General features: G+C 39.0%; 1 protein-coding gene across 1 annotated transcript; it reads left to right on the plus strand.

The window, feature by feature from the left end:
- Positions 1-20825: 20825 nt before the first annotated feature.
- On the plus strand, positions 20826-21784 carry LOC138871506 (uncharacterized). Its single transcript, XM_070149385.1, has 2 exons — positions 20826-21389; positions 21488-21784. Exons 1-2 carry the CDS (start codon positions 20826-20828, stop codon positions 21782-21784), a joined length of 861 nt encoding a protein of 286 aa, XP_070005486.1.
- The last annotated feature ends 1324 nt before the right edge of the window (positions 21785-23108 follow it).

Genomic DNA, 23108 nt, shown 5'->3' on the forward strand with positions numbered 1-23108 from the left:
CGGGGCGTACCAAATCACAATCCCCAATAGTAAACGACCCTACACTTATCATCAAGCGAGTGTCTCACCTCAATATAGCACTACGATATGCAATCCGGGGTTTCAAATCCTCAGGACATCATGTACAATCATTACTCACCTCGAACCAGCTAATTCTCTAGCTCGCGACGCCTTTGCCTCTCGAATTAGCCTCCACGTGCGTCGAATCTATTCAAAATTAGAACGAACACGTCACAATATGCTAAGGGAACAAAGCCCAAGCGAAAACAATCGAATTACCACAAAATTCCAGAAATGGGTCAAACCCGACCCCCAGGCCCACATCTCGGAATTTGACAAAATTTACAAAACTAGAATCCTTATACTCTCCCGAATCTATCCATACAAAAATTATCCAATTCCGATACCATTTGGTCCTTCAAATCATCATATTACATTTTGAAAGATTTCACAATTTTCTTCCCAAATTCCATCCCAAATCACGAATTAAATGATGAATTCAATGATAGATTCATGTACTCTAGCCAAATCTGAGTTAGAATCACTTACCCCGATGAATTTCTTGAAAAACCTTCGAAAAATCGCCAAAATCCGAGCTCTCTAGGTCAAAATATCAAATAAAACCCAAAACCTCATATTTATAGAGTATCTCACAAATTTCCACCTCCGTGGGCCGCACAAAATCGACCGCGGTCCACACAAAACCAGTGCGGTCCGCACAAAAACAACCGCGGCCGCACAGGCTTTCCTCTGCAGTGACATACTTTAGTAATTTGGCCATAACTTTTGCTACTGATGTCCAAATTGCGATATCTTTACCTTTCTAGAAACTAGACACGAAGGGCTACAACTTACATTTTGAATCATCTTAAAATTTTTTGTACATCAAAAGATATGAGCTTCCGAAGTAGGACAAGTGGAATGTTCTTCACCGTGGCAGCACACCATTTTGTGCGGTCTGCACATCACCTACCGCGGCCGAACACCATTTTGTGCGGTGTGCACAGCACTCATCGCAGACGCACTTCATTTTCTGCGGATCGCGCGGGTGAGTTCCGAGGCCTGGAACCTTTCTGGACCTGCTACAGCTATGATTTTCGGCTTAAAACATCCCGGAACCTACGCGGAACTCCCGGAACTTCAAACCAATTGTACCAACATATCCCATGACAACGTTCAAATTTGGTCAAAGCTTTGGAATTCTCACAACAACATCAAATCACCAATTTAACATAGGATTCAAGCCTAAGAACTCCAAGAACTCTTAAATTATGCTTTCAATCAGAAATTCTATCAAACCTCGTCTGAATGACCTGAAATTTTGCACACGCATCCCAAATGAGACAACGAATCTACTGCAACTCTCGGAATTTCATTCCAACCTTTATATCAAAATCTCACCTATCAACCGGAAAATACCGAAATCTCAATTTCGCTAGTTCAAGCCTAAACCTTCCACGGACTTCCAACATGCATTCCGATCACACTAGTAAGTCCCAAATCACCTAACGGAGCTAACCAAATTATAAAAATTTCAATCCGAGATCAAATACAAACAAGTCAAATCTTGGCCAGACCTTTCAAATTTTAAGCTTTCAACCGAGACTTTTCTTCCAAATTCATTCTGATTAACCTGAAACCCAACACCAACGATTTACCTAAGTCATAATACACCACACGGGGCAAGTCATGCCCGAGAACTGGAGAGCAAAGTGCAAAAGATCAAAATGACCGGTCGGGTCGTTACAAAATATTCTTTTACATAATTCATTCTTTTAATTTAATGATTTGCAAGTTATAAAATAATAAAGCAACAAGAACTTTAGATTAAGTATTGATTTTCACATGTTTTTGTGTTTTAAATATGTAGGATTCTACTAAAGATAATGAGTTGATCGATGTTACACATACACCTGCCAAGATAGGTTTAACTAATTCCTGTAGCACTGGTTGAAGAAGATTCGAATGCACAGTTATTGGAAAATAAGATCAAGAGAGTATTTAAAAAGAAGAAGATAGCATAAGTTGTTTGCATATGTACGAATTGTAGAAACTAAGAACTGTCTGATTAGTTAGTTTAATAGTTTTATTAGTTATGAACAAGATGTTTGAATCATTTCATGTTTTTCTTGGTATTGAACTTTTCCTGTTTCGTTAGTTTGGTATTTTCATTTGCTATGGACAAGATATTTGAATCAGTTCATGGTTCTTTCAGTTGTTAAAATTTTCCTATATAGATACGTAAGACAGTCTGCAATCTTGAATTAATGTTAGTTAAATTATCTCATTTTGTTAATAGATTTTTACATTAACCATTGATAGCTTGCATTTTCCTCCAGGGATGGATTATAAAGTTAGTTGACGAATATTTCAACTACATGATTGAACTACTTTCCATAAAGTGCTAAGTTTGCTTAAATATTAAAAATAATTCTACATGACTCGAAAGAAGGAACAAATTTATTCTCTTCATGACAGGTATATTTTCGTAGGTCGGGTGAGAGCGTTGGAGTCGTTACAATCAGTATTGATCTTAAGGCTGCTGGATCTAAATTGTACTAAGTAGTTTTAATTATTTTGTTATTACTTGATAGGACCATATTTTGTAAAATCAACTTAGAGTTAGAGATACTCTAAGTTCGTCATGACACCAAGAACAATTATGGTGGAAATAGGAGAATCCGTTTCAAGAAATTCAATGGCAGCATATGTATACAACAACGAGCTAGGCCAACAGCTTGAATGAGGATAAAAGTAAAGATAGTGCCTTTTTGCATTCACAGTTGCTTATTTTATTCATCCAAAATACAAAACACCAAGAAAAAATATTTATAATATTTAAACCACATAAATGAACAAAATGTAACTTTTTCTTTTGGATAGGCAACTAAGAATTGTAACAATTGACCTTAAGACAACATAATGGACACATAGATTCAGCATAAAACTAGCCAAACTCTTAATTGAGCACAAGGCATCACTTTGATCGACCATCCTATCATAATCAGAAAGAGGGCTGATCTTCGACTTTCAGTTGTTGAATTTGATATTGCTATGTTTCGACGAATTGAGGATCCAAAAAAGGGGTGGCATATTGGTTAGTAAGAGGAAGCCAAAGGAATTGACTTACAAAGTTTTGGGAACTAAACTGTTATCGTGCAGAAAATTATATAAGATCAGTATAAGAATTGACAATCATTACTAATATAGAATGATCAATAGACGACAAACCTTTTTAATGGCACTATCAATCAACATCGATGAGTCCATTACTGTCTTAACATTAAGTTAACATCCAAAAGCAGTAGCAAAGAGCCAAAAACCGCAATGCACAGAATGTAAACATATTATAGATAACAAAATTTCATGTGAAAAATCTGAAACAAATCATATCTTTTGTGATTGTTTATGAAGGGATATGTGTTATTTTTTATTTTTTATTCTAATAAGCAAGTTATTTAGAAGGCCACTAATATAATGTAATTTTTAATTAAGGGGTTATATAGATAGATAAGGGAGAAAACGAATAGTCAATGATTTCTTCTATGACTCTACATGAATTTAATTTCTTTTCCTAATTTTTAATTATAAAAGTTATGGTTATTGTCCTTTATTTATGATGTAAAGATTTTTTTGCACAGATAGAGCAAACAAAAACTGCTTCTAATATTCATTAATAATTAATTCCACAGAGTCTACCACTAGTAGTTAAAGAGTCATAAACCATTTTCTAATTCTCAACGTAAGTTTATCTTTTTTGGAACTTCTACTTTCCATCTTAGAATAACGATCATCAATACAATTCATCTTTCTTCTAAAGTCTTTCAAAAGGGCATACTAAATCCAGCTTCTCAGATCCTTCTCCATGGAAAATAAAAAAATTCCACTTTCTATACCAAGCAAATACACGATACAGAATCAGAAAAGGCGCAAAAAAAAAAACTATGTTACCAAAGGTATGTTCTTTGATTACCATTATCATATCTGAAATACTTTTTATATTTTTTTTTATTGCAAGCTTATAAGTAGTAAGATCAAATAGAGTAATTTTTTTTTATAATCTCTGATCAATTTGTAGATAAATGGGGTAAAAACATAATTTTGGCGATGATTATGGTATATAAAATGCAAGTTTAAGTTATGAAGTCTTTATAGTGAAACATCTACTGTAAAAGAGTAGATAGAAGTATTCATATAAATTTAGCTTCTAAAAGGACTTGACAACATGAAGTTGGTTGAAGAAGTTCAACAGTAATCGAGTTCTAACGTTTGCAATTCAAAAGTTGCAAATTATAGAAGGGAGTGGAACTATAGTGTTAGGTTATTTCTACTCCATATTTATGTACTGAGACTAAATTTTAAGATAATTGATTTATTCTTGAATTTATATCCAAAATCATGCATTCCTTCGGACTCGTGTGCTAAATGCGCTAGCAATTTTTGCTGGTCTTTGAGGAAATCTTGATCATCTAAATATTTGCTTAAGTTTATTTTGTCGCCAAATTTCTTTTCCTATCATCTTCTACCTTGTGTAATTTATAATTGCTCTAAATTTTAGCATCTGTTGTTTTATGAGATTATAGATTTTCTAATAATAATCTTCTAGTGCCTTCAATTTTTGTGTTTCATTATGTTTTGATGTGAGAATACATAAAAATAATTTAGTCCGAAGGATGAAAAACATGTGGTTCAAAGGAAGAAAAGGGTTAGAGGTACCGGTTCAACAAGAACAGCTAAAAGGGACGAAAAATTTATATAGCTTATATTTTGTTAGTTCTCTGTTTCACTGATCATTAGGAAAGTTGTGCATATTATTGCCTCTGAAGTCTCCTCCTTCAAAATTCTGCATTTTATATGTTTATATTTTACTAAAATTATTCTTATTTGAATGTTTGGTTTAGTTAATTATTAGTTATACAACTAATGATGCATAATAAATATTATTTTGTAGACATGAGAATACATCATATTGAACCTTCCAATAGTACAAACTATTCTGTCGGAAGTGAAGAAAGAGTTCCTCCTTTGTCCGATATAACAAATGGTGAGTGAAAATATCATATATTTAAAATATTAGTTGTGTTGTTACAACTTACTTTATCATAATTTATTCTTATTATAATGTTTGGCCAAGTTGATTAATAGTTCTACAACTAATGATGCACATAAAACTCATTGTGCAGACATGCAAATAAATTATCTTCTCCCCGATTTAAATACAATTCCTATATGGGAAGGTTAGTTCCTCAATGGTGTTCTTTATTTAACACCTTTATTGTATACATTTTTTGTTAACTTATTTTATTCTATATGTATTACTTTTAAAATTATACATTCTCATCATAGGTGCACAGTGACAACATATTGCCTGATTTAAATGACACTCCAACTGAAAAAGGTATTAAAAGTTTGATTCTCGTATTAATTTTTCGTCTAAAGTATATCAAAAGTTAAAAAAATTATTATTTAATAGGAACTCTTTCAATTAATACTAACAATCCTTCTACATTGTAGATGTGCAAATGCATAATTCTTTGCCAGATTTAAATGAAACTCCAATAATGCAAGGTAAGCATTTGAAATTCATATTGTTATTAGTTAAAAGTAAAATACAGTGTTAAGATTAATGAAAATTAATTAGTGCAACTCTCTTACTAGAAATCGGGGCTGCAATAAATAACACTATCATTCAGTATGTTTCTATGAGATATTGGTTTACCTTTAAATAATGACCTTATACTAGATGTGGCTATATGAGTCTAAAGTTACTTAATTGACTATCTTCAAGAGAAATATTTTGGCATTGTTTCAAGTTCTAACACCCGAAATATAGGAACTATTTTTTTCAGAATGATAGTATACTAAGAAGTGAACTGGCAACTAAAAGTTGTAAGTTTAGGAGTATATGTCAAAATACTGTACGTTAACGCACTGTATCATCTTGATGTAATAATGGAGATTGTTGAGTTGTCTTTACCAATACTTGAATTCTGGATTCAACTTGCGCGTCTCATCCTCTAATGTTTATGAATCGTAGTAAATTAAAAAGAATGTCAGTGTTCCATTGAAGTCTTAACTGACTAGACAACTTAGTATGTCTGTATAGACTACAAGTAGAGTGTGAAATAAAGGGAAGCTTCTCTAGGAGAGTCTATGGATGATCAGGGGAGTAGAAGTGAGAGTAGTAATAGTCTTAGATCAATATACACTTATAAATTATACATGTAATAGGGCAGTTGCCAAATAACATAGGATATGAAGATGATGAAGAGTATCCAGGTATGACAACCATATCTTTGCACTTTTCTGTTATTATTAAAGAAAGAATCTATATTGACAAACATAGATGTATATATTAATAGTCCATCCCTATTAATTGATTTAACTAATACTTTTCTTAGATGTGGATGTTGATGTGACGACCCGGCCCGTCGTCACGTGAGTTACTGCCCCGGTTTTCCCATTTTATGCTTCTTCATGTTTCGTTACCGGTATTCGGTGTGTTAGAGTTAAATCGGATTGGTTTTGATAGGAAATGAAACACTTAGTCTCTTTAAGGAAGACTTGTTTTGGAAAAGTCAACCGGGTGTTCACTATTGAGTTAGAGGGCTCGGATGTGAATTTCGGTGATTCAGTTAGCTTCGGGGGATGACATGTCGCTTAGGAGTGTGATCGGAATTGATTTTAGAGGTCCAGAGTAGAATTAGGCTTGAATTGGCGAAGTTAGTATTTTGGCGATTTCCGGTTGATAGGTAAGATTTTGATCCGAGAGTCGGAATGAAATTCCGAGAGTGTGATTTTGGATGTGTGTGCAAAATTTCAGATCATTCGGAGGTGTTTTGGTCGGGTTTTTGATCAAATGCGTGTTTTAGAAATTTCAAAAGAACTTAGGCTTGAATTCGATGTAATTCGATGATTTTAGTGTTAGTCGAGGTGTTTTGATGATTGTAGCAAGTTTGGATGATGTTTTAAGATACAATGTTGCGTTTGGTTGAGGTCCCGAGGGGCCTCGGGGCGATTTCGGATGGTTAACGTGAAGTTTGGAGTTGTAAAATGCAGCAGAAAAATTGCAGAGTATTTTTGTTCTATGCGATCGCAGAGAGTGTCATGCGATCACATAGAAGGAATTCGAGGGGCTGTTTGGTTGTGCTATGCAATCGCGGTGGAAGGCATGCGATCGCACAGGGTAAACACCTTGTGCAATGCGATCGCAGAGAGGCCTATGCGATCGCATAAGGCTAAATATGGGGGCAGAATATTTGTGCTATGCGATCGCATGGGATCTAATGCGATCGCATAGAAGGAGCTACAATGATCTGGGCAGAATGTTAAAATATTTCATCCGCGAACCCAACCCATTTTTCCTCCATTTTTGAGCAACCTTGATAGCTTTTGAATGGGAATTGAAGGGGTTTTGACGGGAAGTGATTGGAGGTAAGTCCTATGAACTAAATACATGATTATATTGTGAAATCATCTTCGAAATTTATGAAAATATAGCCAAATTGTAAGAAATGAGCTTGAGATTGAAATTCTAAATTTGGGATTTGAGGGGCCATTTGTAGTCCGATTTGAGAGATTTTTGTATGTATAGACTCGTGGTGAGATAAGGAACCCGATGACGTAAAATTTTTTGAGTTTCGAGACGTGGGCTCGGGTTTTTTCCAACTTCGTGATTCTTGATATTTTTCGATTGTTTTCGATTGGGTATTGTTCCCTTAGCATATTGTGATGTATTCGCTCTAATTTTGGTTAGATTCGACATGCGTAGAGGCCGATTTGTGGGGCAAAGGCGTCGCGAGCTAGAGAGTTAGCTAGTTCGAGGTGAGTAATGGTTATAAATGATGTTCTGAGGGTTTGAAGCCCCGGATTTGCACAACGTGTTGCTATGTTGAGATGAGACACACGCTGTATGATGAGAGTGGGGTCTGTTACTACTGGGGGTTTGGACTCGGTCCATCCCGTTTGATAACTCTACTGTACTTTTGACTGAGACATAATTAATATCATTATATTATGGGCTAGTTGTCATGTTTGGGGCCTTGTACCGATCTGTAGAACCCTTACGAGGCATTTGCATTGGTTGACCTCACTTTTCTTGTCAAAATCATACCCTTAGTCATGTCCTTAACTGATAAACATAATATGAACCAGCTTAGAAATTGCTAAATCCTAATGAGAGTAACGTGTGGGTTGAGAACCGCGTCTTATCTTAGTGTGCCCGAGAGGCCAAGTCTATATTGACTGAAAGGGGTCGAGAACCCCAATGTGAGGTATTTGATATGCTATGGATCGGGCTGCACGCCGCAGCAGTATATATATTTATATAGATCGGACTGCACGCCGCAGTAGTATATTATATGGATCGGACTACGCGCCGCAGTAGTATATTATATGGGTCGGACTGCACGCCGCAATAGTTTAGCGCTTGGGCTGAAGGAGCCCCTCCGGAGTCTGCACACCCCCAGTGAGCGCAGTCAACTATTCTTGGATCGGGCTGCACGCCGCAGCAGTAGATATATATATATATGGATAGGGCTGCACGCCGCAACAATATATATATTTATGTGGATCGGGCTGCACGCCGCAGCAGTATATATATGGATCGGGCTGCGCGCCACAACAGTATACTTTGTGGATCGGGCTGCACGCCGTAGCAGTACAAATATGTATTCGGTTATCGTGAGGAGTAAATGAAAGGAATACTGGCTTAAGGGACTTTTAACTGACCTCTTCATTCAGTTGTTGTTTTTTATATTCTTACCATTTTAATATAGAACTGCGTAGTGTTTTACGAGTTTTCTTTCCGTCAGTCATTATTTATTGCTATTACTCACTGAGTTGGAGTACTCACTTTATTCCCTGCACCATGTGTGCAGATACAAGTATCCCGGAGGCATAGTTTGGGCTTTTTGCTGCTGTTCAGCTTATTCCGGAGTCATCAAGGTAGCTGCATGGCGTCCGCAGGACCCGATTTCTTCCCTTATCCTCTTTATTTCCTCATTCTAGACAACTCTATGTATATGTCGCTACACAGACTTGTATTAGAGGCTCTTGGATCGTGACACCAGATCGGTGGGATCTATAGTGATATTTTATGGATTTTCCATACTGTTTATCTATTACTACAGAGTTATACTCATGTTAATCTGGCATTAAATCCTATTAATTGGTAATGAATTCTACATAAGGGATTGTGAGTGACGAATTGGTCAGGCTTGCCTAGCATCGTGTTGGGCGCCATCACGACCGGGGATTGGGGTCGTGACAAGTTGGTATCAGAGCCTAGGTTACTAGGTCTCGCGAGTCTTGAGACAGTTTAGTAGAGTCTCGCGGATCGGTACGGAGACTTCCGTACTTATCCTCGAGAGGCTGCAAAACTTGTTTGGAAAATTCCACATTCTTGAAACTCCTATCGTGCGAACTTGTTGATCCGAATGCTAAACTTCTGTTATTCGATTCGCAGATGGCGAGGACTCGCGCTACCAGACGAGGTGGACGACCACCAGTGCCACCCACTGAGGCCATCAGAGGCCGTGGACGCGGTCGTGGACGTGGCAGAGGCAGAGCAGCGAGGGCAGCACCTGTTGACGCACCAACTGCCCCGGCTCCGGATCAGGCTCCAGCTATGGATGCTCCAGTAGCACCAGCTGTGCCTATCATGGTTCCAGGTCTTCAGGGGGCCTTGGCACAGATCTTGTCAGTTTGCACAAGCCTGGCTCAGGCAGTTTCAGCCACCACAGTAGCAGCTACTTCGCAGGCCGGGGGAGGCAATCAGACCACCGATGCTCGCACACCTAAGCAGGTAGTGCAGGGATTACAGACTCCAGAGGCACCTCCAGCTCAGCCAGTGGTGCCAGTTCAGGAGATCGTAGTACCAGCTATGTCGGACGATGAGCAACGTCATCTCGAGAGGTTCAGTAGACTTCAGCCTCCTTCTTTCAGTGGTGCTCAGGGCAAGGATGCCCAGGGTTTTCTAGACAAGTGTCAGCATATGCTTCGGACAGCAGGGATTCTTGATTCCAGCGGTGTGGCTTTTACTACATTTCAGTTTACTGGAGCGGTTCACTTGGTGGGAGACGTATGAGCGGCATAGGCCGGCAGGTGCAGCACCTTTGACTTGGCAGGAGTTCTCCACTTTCTTCTTGGAGAAGTGGATACAGCAGTCTCAGAGGGAGGAGTTGCGTAGACAGTTTGAGTGGCTTCGCCAGGGAGATATGACTGTGTCTCAGTATGAAGCGAGATTTTCTGAGTTGGCTCGTTATGCCTCATGGATAGTTCCGACTGATCGGAAGAGGATTAAGAGGTTTTTGGATGGTCTTAATTATCACCTTCGTATCCTGATGACTCGAGAGAGAGTTTTGGGTATTTCCATCGAGGATGCAGTTGATATTGCTCGTGATATTGATATGGCTCGCTATTAGGAGAGAGAGGAGAGGGAGGCCAAGAGGCCTCGAGGTTCTGGCAGTTTCAGTGGCGCTCCTTCGAGGGGCTAGTTCCAGCAGGGTCAGGGTCGTTCTTTCAGGATCGCTCTGTCAGCTCGACCCGAGTACCAAGGTGGATCTTCTAGTCATGGTTATCAGGGTTCTCAGCAGAGTCAGCCATCTCCCAGCGCTCTTCCAGCACAGAGTTCGTCACGTGCTCCATCTGCTCAGGGTTCATTCAGGCTGAGTGCATCAGCTAGCCACTATTGAATGAGGGGTTCCCTTCAGTCCCAGTTCCCAGCACCCGAGAGTTGCTATGAGTGTGGAGAGTTTGGGCATATGCGGAGGGAGTGTCCTCGCCGTGCTGCTAGCTCATCTCAGCAGAGGGGTCAGCCCTCGACTTCTGCTCCAGTTACTTCACCACCCACCCAGCCAGCTAGGGGTGGAGGTCAGGCAGCCAAGGGTCACCCTAGAGGGGGAGGTCGATCAGGGGGCGGTCAGGCCCGTTTCTATGCACTCCCAAGCAGACCCGACGCCATTGCTTCGGATGCTGTCATTACAGGTATTGTTTCAGTCGACCACAGAGATGCCTCTGTATTATTTGATCCTAGTTCCACCTTTTCTTATGTGTCATCATACTTTGCTCGTTATTCGGGTATGCCCCATGAGTTTCTTGCTTTACCTGTTCATGTATCTACCCTAGTAGGCGATACTGTTGTTGTAGACCATGTGTACCGGTCATGCATGGTGACTATTGGGGGTCTGGAGACCCGAGTGGATCTATTGCTATTGAGCATGGTGGATTTTGATGTCATTTTGGGCATGGATTGGCTATCTCCATGCCGTGCTATTCTAGACTGTCATGCTAAGACAGTCACTTTGGCTATACCGGGTGTTCCGAGGATCGAATGGCGTGGCGTGACTGACGATGTGCCTAGCAGGGTAATTTCTTTTCTAAAGGCCCAACGTCTGGTTGGGAAAGGTTGTCTATCATATTTGGCTCTTGTGAGGGATGTTGGAGCTGAGACTCCTTGCATTGATTCAGTTCCAGTTGTGAGGGAGTTTACCGATGTGTTTCCTACAGACCTGTCGGGCATGCCACCGGACAGAGACATTGATTTTGGTATTGACCTGGTGCCGGGCACTCAGCCCATTTCCATTCCTCCACATCGTATGGCACCGACAGAGTTGAAAGAACTAAAGGATCAGCTTCAGGAACTCCTGGATAAGGGGTTCATTCGGCCTAGTGTGTCACCGTGGGGTGCACCGGTTCTAATTGTGAAAAAGAAGGATGGCACAATGAGAATGTGCATTGACTACAGGCAATTGAACAAAGTAACAATGAAGAACAAGTATCCCCTACCCCGTATCGATGATTTATTTAACCAGCTTTAGGGGGCAAGGGTATTCTCCAAGAGTGATCTTCGCTCAGGCTATCACCAGTTGAAGATTAGGGATTCAGATATTATGAAGACTGCTTTCAGGACTAGATAGGGGCACTATGAGTTTCTTGTTATGTCCTTTGGGCTGACTAATGCCCCAACCGCATTCGTGCATTTGATGAACAATGTATTTCGGCCATATCTGGATTCATTCGTGATCGTTTTTATTGATGATATATTGGTGTACTCGCGTAGCTAGGAGGAGCACGCACATCATTTGCGAGTGGTATTACAGAGATTGAGGGAGGAGAAACTTTATGCAAAGTTCTCCAAGTGTGAGTTTTGGCTTGGGTCAGTGGCTTTCTTGGGGCACGTGGTGTCCAGCGAGGGTATTCAAGTTGATCCAAAGAAGATAGACGCGGTACAGAGTTGGACTAGACCGTCCTCAGCCATAGAAATTCGTAGCTTTCTTGGGTTAGCAGGCTCTTATTGCCGGTTTATTCAGGGATTTTCATCCATTGCATCGCCCTTGACCAAGTTGACGCAGAAGGGTGCTCCGTTTGTATGGTCTGACAAGTGCGAGAAGAGCTTTCAGAAGCTCAAGAGAGCTTTGACCACAGCTTCGGTATTGGTGTTACCATCAGCTTCAGGTTCTTATACCGTCTATTGTGACGCTTCGAGAGTTGGGATTGGCTGTGTGTTGATGTAGGAAGGTATAGTGATTACATATGCTTCTCGTCAGTTGAAGCTCCACGAGAAGAACTACCTTGTTCATGACTTAGAGTTGGCTGCCATAGTTCATGCTTTGAAGATTTGGAGGCACTATTTATATGGCGTATCTTGTGAGGTATTCACCGATCATTGCAGTCTTCAACATTTGTTCAAGCAAAAGGATCTTAATTTGAGGCAGCGAAGGTGGCTTGAGTTGCTCAAGGATTATGATATTACCATTTTGTATCACCCCGGGAAGGCCAATGTGGTGGCCGATGCGTTGAGCCGGAAGGCGGTTAGCATGGGGAGTTTGGCGTACATTCCAGTTGGGGAGAGGCCCTTTGCAGTTGATGTTCAGGCTTTGGCCAATCGGATGGTGAGGTTAGACATTTTCGAGCCTAGTCGGGTGTTGGCTTGTGTGGTTTTTCGGTATTCCTTGTATGACCGCATCAGAGAGCGCCAGTATGATAATCCACATTTGCTTGTCCTTAAGGACAGGGTTCAACATGATGATGTAAGGGATGTGACCATTGATGCTGATGGCATATTGAGGATGCAGGGCCGGATTTGCGTGCCCAATGTGGATGGGCTTTGGGAGTTGATATTGGAGGAGGCCCACAGCTCGCGGTATTCCATTCATACAGGTGCCGCGAAGATGTATCAGGATTTGAGGCAGCACTACTGGTGGATAAGGATGAAAAAGGATATAGTAGGGTATGTGGCTCGGTGTCTCAACTATCAGCAGGTAAAGTACGAGCATCAGAGACCGAGTGACGTACTTCAGTGGATGATTATTCCTGAGTGGAAGTGGGAGAGAGTTACTATGGATTTTGTGAGTGGTCTTCCTCGGACTTTGAAGAAGTTTGACTCGATTTGGGTGATTGTGGACAGGCTGACCAAGTCCGCGCACTTCATTCCAGTATGTACCACCTATTCTTCGGAGCGGCTGGCAGGGATCTTTATCCGGGAGATTGTCCGATTGCATGGGGTTCCAGTGTCTATTATCTCAGATAGGGGTACTCAGTCCACTTCTCAGTTTTGGAGGACATTTCAGCGAGAGTTGGGTACGCAGGTGGAGTTGAGCACGGCATTTCATCCTCAGACGGACGGACAATCCGAGCGCACCATTCAGATACTGGAGGACATGTTGCGTGCCTGTGTTATTGATTTCGGAGGTTCTTGGGATGAGTTTCTGCCGCTTGCAGAGTTTGCCTACAACAACAACTATCAGTCCAGCATTCAGATGGCACCATATGAGGCCTTGTATGGGAGACAATGTAGATCTCCAGTTGGTTGGTTCGAGCGAGGCTAGGATGTTAGGAGCAGACTTGGTTCAGGATGCCTTAGAGAAAGTGAAGGTGATTCAGTAAAGACTTCGTACAGCTCAGTCACGTCAGAAGTGTTATACGGATCGGAAGGTTCGAGATGTGTCCTATATGGTTGGTGAGAAGGTCTTGCTTAAGGTTTCGCCCATGAAGGGTGTTATGAGGTTTGGGAAGAAAGGCAAGTTGAGTCCGCAGTTCATTGGGCCTTTTGAGGTACTTAGAAGGATTGGGGAGGTGGCTTATGAGCTTGCTTTTCCACCCAGCCTGTCGAGTGTGCATCCGGTATTCCATGTTTCTATGCTCCGAAGTATGTTGGGGACCCGTCTCATGTTTTAGACTTCAGCATGGTCCAGTTGGATGATGATTTGACCTACGATGTGGAGCCAGTGGCTATTTTGGGTCGTCAGGTTCGGAGATTGAGATAAAAGGATATCGCTTCGGTGAAGGTGCAGTGGAGAGGTCGGCCCGTGGAGGAGGCTACTTGGGAGATCGAGCAGGAGATGCGGAGCAGATATCCTCACCTGTTTGAGGCTCCAGGTATGTTTCTTGACCCGCTCGAGGACGAGCGTTTATTTTAGTTGGGGAGGATGTGACGACCTGGCCCGTCGTCACGTGAGTTATTGCCCCGTTTTCCCCATTTTATGCTTCTTCATGTTTTGTTACCGGTATTCGGTGTGTTAGAGTTAAATCAGATTGGTTTTGATAGGAAATGAGACACTTAGTCTCTTTAAGGAAGGCTTGTTTTGGAAAAGTCAACCGGGTGTTGACTATTGAGTTAGAGGGCTCGGATGTGATTTTCGGTGATTCGGTTAGCTTCGGGGGATGACATGTGGCTCAGGAGTGTGATCGGAATTGATTTTGGAGGTCCGGAGTAGAATTAGGCTTGAATTGGTGAAGTTAGTATTTTGGCGATTTTCGGTTGATACGTAAGATTTTGATTTGAGAACCGGAATGGAATTTCGAGAGTTGCAGTGGCTTCGTTAGGTGATTTTGGATGTGTGTACAAAATTTCAGATCATTCGGAGGTGTTTTGGTCGGGTTTTTGATCAAATGCATGTTTTAGAAGTTTCAAAAGAACTTAGGCTTGAATTCGGTGTAATTCGATGATTTTAGTGTTAGTCGAGGTATTTTGATGATTGGAACAAGTTTGGATGATGTTTTAAGATATGATGATGCGTTTGGTTGGGGTCCCGGGGGGCCTCGGGGCAATTTCGGATGGTTAACGGGAAGTTTGAAGTTGTAAAATGCAGCAGAAAAATTGCAGAGTATTTTTGTTCTATGTGATCGCAGAGGGTGTCATGCGATCGCATAGAAGGAATTCGAGGGGCTGTTTGGTTGTGCTATGCGATCGCAGTGGAAGGCGTGCGATCTCACAAGGTAAAGATCTTGTGCAATGCGATCGCAGAGAGGCCTATGCGATCGCATAGGGCTAAATCTGGGGCCAGAATATTTGTGTTATGCGATCGCATGGGCTCTAATGCGATCGCATAGAAGGAGCTACAGTGATCTGGGCAGAATGTTAAAACATTTCATCCGCGAACCCAACCCATTTTTCCTCCATTTTTGAGCAACCTTGAGAGCTTTTGAACGGGAATTGAAGGGGTTTTGACAGGAAGTGATTGAAGGTAAGTCCTATGAACTAAATACATGATTATATTGTGAAATCATCATCGAAATTCATGAAAATATAGCCAAATTGTAAGAAATGGGCTTGAAATTGAAATTCTAAATTTGGGATTTGAGGGTCCATTTGTGGTCCGATTTGAGAGTTTTTTGTATGTATAGACTCGTGGCGAGATAAGGAACCCGATGACGTAAAAAATTCAGAGTTTCGAGACGTGGGCTCAGGGCTCGGGTTTTTGCCAACTTCGTGATTCTTGATATTTTTCGATTGTTTTCGGTTGGGTATTGTTCCCTTAGCATATTGTGATGTATTCACTCTGATTTTGGTTAGATTCGACGCGCGTGGAGGCTGATTTGAGGGGCAAAGGTGTCGCGAGCTAGAGAGTTAGCCAGTTCGAGGTGAGTAATGGTTATAAATGATGTTCTGAGGGTTTGAAACCCCGGATTTGCACAACGTGGTGCTATGTTGAGATGAGACACATGCTGTATGATGAGTGTGGGGTCTGTTACTACTGGGGGTTTGGACTCGGACCATCCCGTTTGATGACTCTACTGTACTTTTGACTGAGACTTAATTAATATCATTATATTATGGTCTAGTTGCCATGTTTGGGACCTTGTGCCGATCTGTAGAACCCTAAGGGGGCATTTGTATTGGTTGACCTCACTTTTCTTGTCAAAATCATACCCTCAGTCATGTCCTTAACTGATAAACATAATATGAACCAGCTTAGAAATTGTTAAATCCTAATGAGAGTAACGTGTGGGTTGAGAATCCCGTCTTATCTTAGTGTGCCCGAGAGGCCAAGTCTATATTGACTGAGAGGGGTCGAGAACCCCATTGTGAGGGTATTTGATATGCTATGGATCGGGCTGCATGCCGCAGCAGTATATATATTTATATGGATCGTACTGCACGCCGCAGTAGTATATTATATGGATCGGACTGCGTGCCGCAGTAGTATATTATATGGGTCGGACTGCACGCCGCAATAGTTTAGCGCTTGGGCTGAAGGAGCCCCTCCGGAGTCTGCACACCCCCAGTGAGCGAAGTCGACTATTTTTGGATCGGATTGCACGTCGCAATACTAGATATATATATATGGATCGGGTTGCACGCCGCAGCAGTATATATATTTATGCGGATCGGGTTTCACATCGCAGCAGTATATATATATATATATATATATATATATGGATCGGGCTGCGCGTCGCAACAGTATACTATGTGGATCGGGCTGCACGACGTAGCAGTACAAATATGAATTCGGTTATCGTGAGGAGTAAATGAAATGAATACTGGCTTAAGGGACTTTTAACTGACTTCTTCATTCAGTTGTTGTTTTTGATATTCTCACCATTTTAATATAGAACTGCGTAGTGTTGTACGAGTTTTCTTTTCGTCAGTCATTATTTATTGCTATTACTCACTGAGTTGGAGTACTCACTTTACTCCCTGCACCATGTGTGTAGATACAGGTATCCCGTAGGCATAGTTTGGGCTTTCTGCTGCTGTTCAGCTTATTCCGTAGTCATCGAGGTAGCTGCATGGCGTCCACAGGACCCGATTTCTTCCCTTATCCTCTTTATTTCCGCATTCTAGACAACTCTATGTATAGGTCGCTACACAGACTTGTATTAGAGGCTCTTGGCTCGTGACATCAGATCAGTGGGATCTATAGTGATATTTTATGGATTTTCCGTACTGTTTATCTATTACTACAGAGTTATACTCATGTTAATCTGGCATTAAATCCTATTAATTGGTAATGAATTCTACATAAGGGATTGTGAGTGACGAATTGGTCGGGCTTGCCTAGCATCGTGTTGGGCGCCATCACGACCGGGAATTGGGGTCGTGACAGTTGAATGGGATGAAATTTACACTGAAGGTACTTATCAGATACTCCTTATTCACTCAACATAGTTGGATAAAATAAATCAATAATCTTTGTCTTTGACTTTATATATTATTGCAAGTATAGATTACTGGGACATAGGAGATGCTACATATGAATGCGAAAAGTGCGGTGCTCTTTTTTTGTATGAAGAAAGAATCTGCAAGCATTACAACTCAAAAAAACCTATTTTCACAATGTGTTGTGATCGTGAAAAAATAAAGCTTCCAGATCTTAAGAAGCCTCTTGAAGTTTTGAAACAATTTTTATTTGGATCAGGTTAGAGGAATTATAACTTTTAATATCAAAATGTTCATATCGTCTTATATTCACATTTATCATTTTGTAATGGTTTTAATATAGGTCCTAAAAGTAGCCATTTTCGAGAAAATATTAGGAGTTATAACTCTATCTTCTCATTTACGTCAATGGGGGGTAAGGTTGTTGTCTCTATCAACCAGAAAAGAGGGCCAAGAACGTTCAGATTATGTGGTCAAAACTATCATCAAATTGGGAGCTTACTACCTCCTGAAGGATCTACTCCAAAATTTGCACAGTTTATATATATGACACAGAGAATGAAGTTACAAATAGAATCAATGATTTTAGGTTAGTCTTATACCTTTATTATATAATACTATGAAAATAACATTTAATTTAAAAACCTTTATTGATATCATATATTTTTTCAGACGTGGCCAAGATATTAATAAACTTCATGCTGAAATTGTTTTTGATCTGAAACAAATGCTTGATGACAATAATGTTTTGGCAAAGACATTTAGGATGGTCAGAGATCGATTCCAGGAGAATATAGACTCCAATGTTAAGCTCAAATTAATAGGGAAAAGAGGTACTGATGGTAGAAGATACAACTTACCAACAATACCAGAAGTAGCTGCTTTGGTGGTTGGTGATTTTGAAGTTTCTGGAAGTGATCGGTATATCATTGTAGAAACACAATCTGGACAGCTACAAAGGATAAATGAACTAAATGTTGCATATTTAGGACTACAATATCGTTTGCTTTTTCCTTATGGTGAAGATGGGTACAAAGAGGATATTCCTTTAAGTCATGGCGATGAATCATCGAGAGGAAGGCAATGTGTTAGCATGCGAGAATTTTTCGCTTATAGAATTCAGGAAAGAAAAGATGAAGTTCCCACCATTGTGTCTTCAGGAAGATTATTTCAGCAATTTTAAGTTGATGGTTATACAATGATAGAATCTTCTCGGTTGAAGTTTATCATGACTCATCAAAAGCAATTAAGAGTTGATTCTTATAAAGTTCTAGCAGATGCTATTTTACATGGTGACATCGATCCTTCATCCCAAGGTAAAAGGATAATTATACCTTCAAGCTTTACAGGGGGTGCACGATATATGGTTCGGACTTATCAAGATGCTATGGCAATATGTAAATGGGCTGGGTACCCTGATCTTTTTATCACATTTCTTGCAATCGTAAATGGCCAAAGATTACTAGATTTGTGGAGAGCAAAAACTTGAATCCTGAAGATCGTCCAGACATTTTAAGTAGGGTGTTCAAAATCAAATTAAACCACTTAATAAAGGATTTGAGAGATAATCAAGTTTTTGGACAAGTAAAAACAGGTACACAACATTTACAATTTATTTTAAATAAAGATGATAATTTATATGAATCAGACAATTGTTTTTTAATAAACTAGCTTAATTTCCAATGCAATGATTTATACCATTGAGTTCCAAAAACGAGGACTACCTCATGCTCATATCTTACTTTTTCTTCACGAGCATAATAAATTTCCATCTGCGTCAGATATTGATAGAATAATTTCGGTAGAAATACCAGATAAAGTGGATGATCCTAATTATTACAATGCCACTAAAAATTTAATGATGCATGGCACATGTGGTTCTGCTAGGAAATCTTCTCCTTGCATGCTGAATGGTAGATCTACAAAGCACTTTCCTAAAAAGTTTGTTGAGGCAACAACGGTTGATGAAGAAGGGTATCCTGTTTATAGAAGAAGGGATAATGGTAGAACAATTATAAAAAATAGTATTGATTTGGATAACAAGTATGTAGTGCCACACAATTGCTTTTTATTAATAAAATATGGCGCTCATATCAATGTTGAGTGGTGCAATCAAACAAGATCCATTAAATATTTATTTAAGTATGTCAATAAAGCTCATGATCGTGCAACTGCTGCTTTTTCTCAAGGTACTCATGACAATGGTTCATCAATCGTTGATGAAATCAACATGTATTATGATTGTCGCTACATATCCCCATGTGAAGCTGCTTGGAGAATATTTAAGTTTCCTATTCACCATAGAAAACCATCAGTGGAAAGACTATCATTCCATCTTTCAAATGAACAAAATGTCATTTTCTCTGATGATGATCCAATTGATAATGTTGCCAATGGACCAACTGTGAAGGAATCAATATTTTTAGGATAGTTTGAGGCAAACAAAATTTATTCGGAAGCAAGAGATTTGACTTAACGCAGAATTCCCTCTTAAATTTTGGTGGAACCAAAAATTTTAAAAATGGGAAAAGAGGAGAAAATCTGGATTTTCTATTGGGAGGATTTTCTTTGTTATTCCAGGAAGTGGAGAGATATATTATCTTAGATTGTTGTTGAATGTAATCAAAGGTCCAACTTCATATGAACAACTTAGAAGAATTAACAATCATGACTATCTTACTTTTAGAGATGCATGTTATGCACTTTGGTTGTTGTATGACGACAAAGAGTATGTCGATGCTATAAAGGAAGCAAGTACTTGGGGAATGCCATCTTATCTAAGACAGTTATTTGTCATGTTATTGTTATCAAATTTAATGTCACGACCATAAATTGTTTGGAAATCATCGTGGGAGTTATTGTTAGAAGATATTCTCCGTGAAAAAAGAACATTATTGAGTAATCCAGGTATTAAAAGATAAAATTATTAAATTAAATTTTTTTAGCGCTATATGTTAAACAAGGAAGAAATGTTAATACTTCATAACTTCTATAATATTCTACTTTGTTGAATTTGGTATTCATATAGATGAAGACCACTCTCTGTTTTTAACTATTGATAAAGTCAATTTCATTAATTTTATAATACCGATCTTTTCTCCCTACATATTGTTTTATATGTTCTAAATGATATCACAAATTTCAGCTTTCTCTTTTGAGTTATTGTAATACATGTAGTTAAAAGAACTAAAATATTGTACTCCAGATCAATGCTTAGATATGTTATTCTATAACAAATTAATGATCTGTATGCAAAAGCAAACAAGCTACATATACATAAAACTACATGGTTGAGTTTTAAATATGAGTATATATTTTATTTTGAACTCTAACATTTTTATGTGTTGTAGAGTTAATAGATGATGAATTGAAAAATCGTTGCTTGAAAAAACTGGACAGGATTTTAAAAAGTTGTGGAAAAAGCTTTAACGATTTTCCGACAATGTCAAGACCATATTACAATGAGGAAGAATTTGATGGTGCTAACAGACTAATTAATGAGGAATTGCGCTATAATAGGCACTCTTTGACACAAGAGCATGAACAATTAGTAATGAAATTAACAGTCAAGCAGAAGTCTGTTTATGATAAAATCATATCTGCAGTGAATGAAGACAAAGGAGGGTTATTCTTTTTATATGGTCATGGAGGAACTGGCAAAACTTTTATCTGGAAAACATTGTCTTCTGGCGTACGATCTAAAGGCGATATAGTGATAAATGTTGCTTTAAGTGGTATTGCTTATCTTTTGTTACCAGGAGGTCGAACTGCACATTCAAGATTTGTGATCCCTCTAAATCCAACTGAAGAGTCAACATGCAATATAAAACAAGGTAGTCCTTTAGCAAAGTTGATTGTGAAGGCAAAATTGATCATTTGGGATGAGGCATCAATGATGCATAAATACTGTTTTGAAGCTCTTGATCAAACTCTTAGAGATATTCTAAGATTTAAAGATCCGTCAAATTTAGATCTGCCATTTGAAGGTAAAACAATTGTTCTTGAGGTGACTTTAGACAAATCTTGCTTGTAATTACAAAAGGTACTAGGCAAGAGATTGTTAAAGCAACTCTAAATTCTTCATATTTGTGGCCCCACTGTCAGGTTTTAAAGCTGACAACAAATATGAGATTGCAAGAAAATAGATCTGGTGCAGATTTGGATGATTTAAAACAATTTTCTGATTGGATTTTGGCAATAGGTGATGGAAAGATTGGATGTTCCATTGATGGCATTAAGAAAGTAGAAATACCCGACGATCTTCTCATACATAATTGTGATGATCCAATATCTGGAATTGTAGAAAGTACATATTCTGATTTCTTGAGATATTTCATAGATATAAATACCTTCAAGAAAGAGCAATTCTTGCGCCAACTCTTCAGATGGTGGAATCGGTGAATGATTACATGGTTTCTCTCAACAATAGCTAGGATAAATCATATTTAAGTTCGGATACAATTTGTATGTCTGATCATGCATTTACATCTTTGGAACATGTACATACACCTGAATTCCTAAATAGTATTAAATGTTTAGGTATTCCAAATCACTCTATCACTTTGAAGGTAGGTGTTCCTGTGATGTTGTTAAGAAATATAGATCAATCATCAGGATTGTGTAATGGTACAAGATTGATCATCACAAGATTTGGAAATCGGGTAATTGAAGCCAAAGTATTATCAGGAAAAATAGTTGGAGACAAAGTTTTTATACCAAGAATGACACTTACTCCATCTGATGCAAGAATTCCTTTTAAGTTCCAAAGAAGGTAATTTCCAGTCATTCTATCTTTTGCCATGACCATCAATAAAAGTCAAGGTCAATCATTATGTAATGTGGGATTATTTTTTAAGAAGCCAGTGTTTACTCATGGATAACTATACGTTGCACTTTCAAGAGTAACAAGTAGAAAAGTGTTAAAGATCTTATGTTATGATAGAAGTTTTGAATGAGTAAGTATCAAATGGGTAGCAACAATGACAAGTTCAGTGTACATACTCAGTATATAGTTGCTCATACTACAGAGAAAGATAAAGTTGAATGAGGTAAACATTCTTCCAAATTTACGTTACTTTGATATATCCTGTTGCAGCTTAGTCACATGTACTTTATTTGTTAAATTGTCTATCTATCTTTGCAGTCAATCAATTCAATTAAATTGTGGACTTGCAAGAATATGGATTACCAACCATCATTTCCATTCATTGACCGCTACTAGGTATGAAACATTACTTAGAAAGAATTTTATTAAAAAATATATAATAGGAGTAATACTATCGTTTATCAATCACAGCTCCAAGCTGCTGGGGAACTAAAACTTTTTCAATCTTGCATCAAATGTGGCACTGGTTATTTCTTGAAATCCAGTTCCAAGCATAATCGTTTCTATATCCATGTTAATCACAATAGTTTTCAAGAATATTGAGAATTAATTTTATTCTAAGTTTCTCGAGAAACATATGTTTGTTAAATGTTAAACATTTAATTGTGCATTTTTTTTAACGCTGGAGATCTAATAAAAGATCATGAATGTTGTACAAGGCCAGATAACATGAAAACACCACAAATTGTGCTACTGATAGATCAAAATAATCGTGGAACAGAGATTGTTATTGAGAGGAACTGACGTTTAGTCGTATTATAGAAGGTGGGCTTCACTTCTTATTTTAATAAGTATGAGTTATGTCTTGATTTTGTCCTACATGAGCATGTTATAAATGAT

Source organism: Nicotiana sylvestris, chromosome 6 (genome assembly GCF_000393655.2).
Source record: "Nicotiana sylvestris chromosome 6, ASM39365v2, whole genome shotgun sequence".
NCBI classification, from domain to species: domain Eukaryota; kingdom Viridiplantae; phylum Streptophyta; class Magnoliopsida; order Solanales; family Solanaceae; genus Nicotiana; species Nicotiana sylvestris.